This window comes from Chinchilla lanigera, unplaced genomic scaffold (assembly GCF_000276665.1).
Source record: "Chinchilla lanigera isolate Chin_1 unplaced genomic scaffold, ChiLan1.0 scaffold00190, whole genome shotgun sequence".
Taxonomy (NCBI): domain Eukaryota; kingdom Metazoa; phylum Chordata; class Mammalia; order Rodentia; family Chinchillidae; genus Chinchilla; species Chinchilla lanigera.
This window is the reverse complement of record NW_004955591.1, coordinates 451,319-458,665: the sequence shown is the minus strand read 5'-3', so window position 1 is coordinate 458,665 and position 7,347 is coordinate 451,319. Positions and strand designations below refer to the sequence as shown.

The following is a 7,347-nucleotide window of genomic DNA, read 5'->3' as shown; positions in this document are numbered from 1 at the left end:
ATTGTCTGTATTGTGCTTGTGATATGTTGTAAAATGTTGTATGTCTGTTAATGTTTCCCTCCTTTTATCCTTAAAATAAAAAAAAAGAAAAAAAAAAAAGATGGCGGGAGGGTTGCAGGGGAAGGGACAGGGGTAAAAAAAAATTACAATATGCTATGTACATATACCAAATCTCAGATATGAATGTAATCATTATGCATTGCCAATATGTAGTAATAAAAATAAAGAAGATGACAAGAAAGTAGGAGGGAGACGATTATTAGACAAAAGAATGCAGTAAAATAAAGAAAGAATGTAGTAAAGGGGCCAGAGTATATAAGGGTATGTAGGGGATTGGATATGATCAAAATATATACATTGAACCCTCTCCTCCAAAAATATGAAACTAGAGAAGATGGCAGGGCATGGAGGGTGATGGGGGTACAAATGATTACAGCATGATATTTCATGTATAAATCTATCAAAATGAAGCCCATTAATATGTATAACCAATATACAGTAATAAAAAGAGATGGAAAAAAAGTGTTAAGTTTCCAACACATACATTTTGACAGACATTTAAACCACAGCGGCCAAGCTTTCTGTTTTCCAGTCTAGTTCCTTGTCCATTAGGCTATGCTGAAGAAAGCAAGCAATGTGAGACCAAGTACCTTAATTACAAATCCATGAGGTGACCTTAAATAGACTATAGTTTGCATCATTTTTTATTCTTCATGTGCCTCCAGATTTGAGGAACAAGAAAAGCTAATAGGGACAAGGAATATCTCTATCAACTGTGAAGCTCCTTTTCCCTTTCCTCCCATATAAAGTTCTGGCCTTGAATGTAAAATCTTTAGGCACCACTCACATAGTATTATTTGAGAACCCATCACAAGATTCTATCCCTAAATATCCTTCTTATTGACCTGTCACAGTAACAGAAAGTAAAAGCACTGCTACTAGAAGGCAGTCTTCTAGATCAGGGCACTGTCATCAGAAGGCCAATTACATATATAGAGTGATAGCAGATACCTGCTATCACCTGTGGGGATTGGCAGCATGCAGAGCCCTAAAAATCTGGATTCAAAATAAAGACACACTAATGAAAGATAAAGAGGAAAGGAAATGTACAATATATAGAATAAACTTCCAGTTAAAGCCTCTGGATAGAATGATACCAGAGACGATTTTTCTTGTTTCAAAATGGTGACCACGTGCTTGTCATGTGTATTTCTTTCAGTCCCATGAATAATATGGAGAAAAGAGCACTGAACAGTGAGAAAGAAGATCTGAGTTCTATTGGTACTGGCTTGTGACAGATCTTTTATCCCTTTTTCTCATGTCAATGTGAAGATTAAATGAGATAGTATCAAAGATCCTGACTGATCCCAAATCTTTGATTCTCAATTTCCCTGATGTCAAGTGTAGATATGGCATCAGCTAATATTTTTCTGCCTCACCCTTACCACTATGGCTGGTAGTATTGGTAAAACGTCCAACAATTCCTAAACCCACTAAGGGTCTAAGCACCTGCAATGGCCATAATTTTAAGAGTCACACACACACACACACACAAAAAAAAAAAAAAAAAAAAAAAACAAAAAACAGCCATTTAGGGTCAGAGAAAATCCAGTGACAATTTAAAGGGAATAACTATGAAAGGAGATTGTTTTTCTCTTCAGACAGAAACAATGTTTTAGTATTGAGAAGTGAAAGCAGAGATGATCCTTTGATAGGAATTCCCTAAGGAATTTAAAATTCCATCTGGAATGAGTTAGGCCAGAGTTGCCTGTCTCTATTCAAAGGCTAAACTAGATAAAAAGAACCCTGGAAAGCCTGGAAGCACTAATTCTACCTTCTATACTTGATCTTTGTTATTTTTATTTATTTTATTCTCTCTCTCTTTTTTGGTTTTTTTTTACATTTAATCATTTTATTAGGAATAATTCCAAATGGGTTATGAAGAAAAATTACTGAGTTTCATGAGTCTTCCAAAAACTCTTCATGAAAATATGTTCATCAATAAACAGTAAAACATCAGCAGAACCATTATATACTGCACAAAGGGTCAGGATGATACCAAAAGCAACATGGAACATAAAAAGATAATAATATAAAGGAAAACGATCTGCCAAGTATTAAAATACCACCTCCATATGGACTCTTTGCAACCAGCACAGAATCAGCTATTGAATCCAAACCACTCCAAGGTAAGTTTGTCTGATGGGAGCCAGGAGTTGATAATGGGGGAAGAAATAAGTTCCTTAGTGCAAGAGAGCTGAATAGTGTTTTGGAGCATTTCCCTGGCTGGTAGAAGCCATATTTGAAAATCTTTTTGGCGAGGGACAGAAATAAATACAAATGGAATGCTACATTTTTGAATCAGCAGACTGTCCCACATGCGATAAAGGAATCAGTAAAATAGCAAGGAAATAACTTTGAAAACATTATTTGTTGTGGGCTCAAAAAACATTCAAAATGATTTAAAGGTGACACAATAGCTATGTCCAGGCATGTAGGCTTAAAAGAAGTAAAATTGACAGAGGATACTTTTTTCCCCAAGGAAAATCTCTTTAAAACCAAGCATATTAAAAAAAAAAAAAGGGGGGGGCTGGGGATTTAGCTCAGCGGCAAAAGCGCCTGCCTGGCAAGCGCAAGGTCGTGAGTTCGGTTCCCGGTACCGGAGAAAAACCAAAAAAAAAAAAAAAAAAAAAAAAAAGCATATTGCTAAATGGCAACATTGTACTTGGTAAATAATAATTGGCAGCAAAATAAGTTTAAACACTGTAATATTCTGCCCAAACCAGTCCCAGATACTGTTTAATAACCAAAATGCAAACTAATTTTGTTGACATTAGCCTAGACCTAAACCTGTCCAAGGTTAGATGTCCAGCTTCAGTTAACGTTTTGAAAGCTCATTTGACAGCCAGTCCAGTCCTTGTGTAGCACAAGTGGCTTGAACATACCATGTTCTGTTATGAAGAGACTGAAGACCCAATTTATCTGTCATATCACTGATGGCCATTGCAGCTGGCAAACCCTGTTTGTTCGCAAAAAGCAGCGGCACTGCGTCTTGCAGCTCATCTTCTTGAAGCATATTCTGCAGTACGTTTGCTCCTTCGTGAATTCTTTCATGATCATTGCTATCTACCACAAAAATAAGACCCTCAGTACTCTGGAAGTAATGCCTCCACAAAGGCCTAATTTTATCTTGACCACCAACATCCCACACTGTGAAACAAATGTTCTTATATTCTACTGTTTCCACATTAAAACCAACAGTAGAAATGGTCGTGACTATCTTCCCTAACTTGAGTTTATACAGAATGGTCGTCTTGCCAGCAGCATCCAATCCAACCATCAAAATATGCACCTGCTTCTTGCTGAAGAGGTGGGAGAACAGCCAGGAGATGGTGAGACCCATGGCGGCAGTGGCACTTGCAATGGGCACAAGAAGGTCTCCGTGTTGCCCCCAGGCCTTCCCTTTTTACGCTCCAATAAAGAAGAGGGGGAGAGAGCTGGTGGGGAAAGGGGGAGTCAGGACGACCAGCAGGCCAACAGTGTCCACAGAAGTGCAGATTGGAACTAGCCAGGCAAAGAACTGTTTGGCAGCTGGCATGGCAGAGCACTGGCTCTGACTTTGAGGATCTGGGTGTCTTTTTTTGCTTTTTTGAGAAAGGGTCTCTCTGTGTAGTTCAGGCTGGCCCTGAACTCATGGCAATCCTTCTGCCTCAGCCTCTCGAGTGCTGAAATTACAAGAGTGTGCCCCCATGCCTGACCTACTTGGACTTTTTTAATGTTTTTTTTTTATTTACCTAATGTTTACTGTGGAAAAATAGTAAAATACAAAAAAGTAGAAAGTAAGATTCACCCGAATCCTACTGTGCAAAACTGTTAGTATTTTCATGTTTCTTTCCCTTTATCCTTCTTCCTTTTCACTCTAAGGAAGGATTTAAAAGGTGAAGTGGCTCTGCATTCCCTACTTCATTGACTTCTGTCACAGGCCCCTGCTTTCCAAAATAAGACAACATGATGCCAGTACATATGCCTAGGGATTAGTATGAGAGCAAAGGCTTTTTTTCCTGAACAAAAGCCAATAGAGTCCAACAGAGCCTGTGTCCTGTCAAGAGAAGGAGCAACAATCTTTAGCACTGTGGCTCATATCCAAAGTACTGAATGGGACCACAGTAGGACTAATGATGCTTTCCTGGCCACTCCAGGGAAAGGCACTGGATAATTTTGCTGCTTCAACAATAGTTGAAAGGAAATGGGGGCTGGGAATCCTCTTCATCAGGAAATGTCAACACAGAGGAAGGTGAGGACACCTATTTAAATTGATGTACACCCAGGACATTAGTGTGGGCTTTTGAGATGTCAGAGAGAGCAGGAGTGCTATAGACGTGACACCCAGGTCTCATTCTTGAGATTGGCTGGTGAGTGGAGCCTACAGCCTTGTGTGGGCAACTGGTAAGCTAATTGGGCTAAGCTGGTCACGTGGCTCCTTTTAACGTCACTAAAAGCACATTCCAAAAGGGCGGAGCCTTCTGACGTCAGAAGGCCACAGGGGGCTCAGACCGCCAGTACCGCTGGGAAATCGAGTAACTACCAGTTTGTGTAGCTAGGCGGTGAAGACGCTCAAGCTCCGCGGAGAATTTTGGAAACTTTCAGAGGTAAGAAGGTCCTGTTTCTGACCCAGAGGTAGTGTGCTACCTCCTCTCGAAACCCAGTGAAAGGAAGAGTAGTGGGTCAGTCACCCCTTGACAGACATCGAGTAGGTTGCCACCGTTTTCTTAGCTCTTCCATCCTACCACAAGCCAGTGTTTTCTAGGTCCTATCATGACAATGTACCTTTAGGGTGCTACAGAGGTGGGACATTTTCTGGTCCTGTACTATCCCTCCTCCACCAAACTACAGCCCCAACCCCAGTACATATATTTTTGGTTATGGAAGGATAGAAGAAAGGATTGTGATGAAAGCTTGAAGCTGTAGCAGCTTCAACTCTCTGATTGTGCTCTGCCAGCCAGGGGTTAGCTGTTGAACTATCATTCGCCCTTCATCTCACACAATTTCACCCCTGCTGGGCTCTCATAGACCACCGCTCAATCCTAGAGTCCAGCATCCCTCATTCACTGTTAATCTACTTTTCTCCCTCCTGGGTACTTGTTTGTTTGCTTGCTTTCTGTCTTTATGAGACAGGGTCTCGCTATGCAGCTCAGGCTGGCCTTGAGCTCACTTTGTAGCCCAGGCTGGTCTCGAACTCCCAATGACCTTCCTGCCTCAGCCTCCCGAGTGCTGGGATTACAGGCATGCGCCACCACATGGCTCCTCCTGGGTGCTTGTTGTAGGCAACTACCGCAGTTACTGTTAACAGTCACTTCCAGCCAGGCGTGATGGCATACTCCTGTAATTCCAGCACTCAGGAGGCTGAGGCGGGAGGATAGCAGTGAGTTTGAAGCCAGCCTAGACTACATAGTGAGTTCAAAGCTAGGCTAAACTACATAGTGAAACCCAGCCTCAAAAAAAAAAAAAAAAAAAAAAAGTTCTTTCAACAGTTCTTTCTCCCCCAAACCTGGTCCCAAATCTAAAGCCTTAATCGTGGAGCTATGTCTGGAAAGCAAGAACCAGAATCGCCTAAAGTAGAGGCCAGTGGAAGAGGCCACCTGGAGTTAAAAGGTAAGGAACACTGAAATTATGGAGGTAAGAGACTACTGTGTTACTACTATTACACTAAAGAGAAAGGGAACTTCGCCGTGTTATCTTTCATAGACACTGAGATTATCTCTCTCTCAAATTCCCAAGGATTAAAGGAAAACCACCTCCTCTGTCCCCACGCTTTTTTCTTGACTCCAACCTCTTCTCACTGACTTGTAAATCATTTCACTTTATGCCATACTAGACTTCCAAGTTTCCCCAAAAAAACTATTGAATTGAATCATAGGTCCCTTGTAATGGAAGACATCCAGAATGATGAACAATACAGTCTTCTAAGATTTAAAATAAATGGGCCCTCCATACTAACCTCTATGGGGCTGCAGGTGGATACTACTGAAAAGAATTGTTGAAGAAGATTAGATTTTTCCAGTGTGAACTGATACACTCTGTTTCCTTTCTATTTTTTTCCTCCTGTATGAGTCATCTGGTATTGTACAAATTGAAGGACCCATCAAACAAACCCTATAAACTGAGGTATTTAACACATACTTCAGATCGTTTTCCCACCTTGGGAAGGTAATTTTACCTTCCCATATCATAATGTCACCTTCCACGGCATGAGGATCAATGCACACTTCTATTTCTTTGCCTCAATATAGGGATATCTTCAAAGCACTTTGACCTCTTAGATATTAAATGCACACATTTTATTTGCAATTGAGTCTCTATATTTTTATCCTATCTTTGCTGTTGCTTTCATTTTTTGCAGAGCTGGGGATTAAAACCATGACCCTCAGTATCTCATGCATGTTGAGAAAGCACTCTACCACTGAGCTACATGTTCATCCCTTATCTGTTTTTTTTTCTTTTTTTTTTTTTTTTTTTTTTTTTTTGGTTTTTTGGTTTTCTTTCCAGTACCAGGAATCAAACTCATGACCTTATGCTTGCTATGCAGGCGCTGTGCTACTGAGCTAAATCCCCAGCCCTTATCCTGTTTTTTTTTAAACATTGACTTTTAAAGGTAGCCTTTATCTTGGGGTTTTCTGCACATTGCTTTTGAAATACATTAGAAGAAAAAGCCTAGAATCCTAGACTGTTGTTGCACGTCACCACTTTCAGAGACCATTGAGGTAGAAAATAATATTCTTTAAAATGTTTTCAGTCCTCCCCTTCTTTCTTTGTCCTTGTAGGTGAATGCTATTGTCTCTAATCTAACTTTCCTATAGGTTGTTAACAAGATCCTGGTTACAGTTAGGTTCAGTAACCTAAATTTGGGAGGGAAAGGTAATGGAAACTGATGACAGACAAGGTTCTGCATGTAGGGTTTATCCACCACCAGCAGCTCAAGCCCAATGTGTGATCCAATCCCTTTTCTTTCCTTCTCACATCTTTCTGCTTTCGATTTGAGGATTTCCTTTGCATTTTTACATTAACTGCTTTTCATATTTATAGATGATAACACTCACAAGCAAGGGGATGATGGATCTCTATTGGCGTAAGTTATGACATCTTTTATTCACATTAAAATTGCCATCTTTGTGGTGACAGCAGATCCAATCAAAATGACCAGCCAAGTAAAGGGCTTCTGGGATGTGGGAAAAGAGAAGGGAAAGAAGGAAAAATTTTGTATGTATGTATATACAGGATAGATAACATGGTTGTTCTTCTATCTGCTGTTTCTATGCTGAAAGAAACTGTCAATGAGTCTTTGGTTGA

At 40.3% G+C, this 7,347-nt stretch overlaps 1 protein-coding gene and 1 pseudogene across 1 annotated transcript in view; one reads left to right on the top strand and one right to left on the bottom strand.

Moving 5' to 3' along the window:
• Positions 1 to 2,878: 2,878 nt before the first annotated feature.
• Positions 2,879 to 3,403, bottom strand: LOC102029250 (annotated as a pseudogene).
• A 1,145-nt stretch (positions 3,404 to 4,548) lies between these two features.
• LOC102028812 (testis-specific protein TSX-like) overlaps positions 4,549 to 7,347 on the top strand; it is a gene marked incomplete in the record, with an annotated part of 39,443 nt that continues 36,644 nt past the window's right edge. The window contains 3 exon segments of the mRNA XM_013509965.1: positions 4,549 to 4,649; positions 5,532 to 5,652; positions 7,084 to 7,126. Coding sequence (XP_013365419.1) covers positions 5,583 to 5,652; positions 7,084 to 7,126 — 113 coding nt within the window.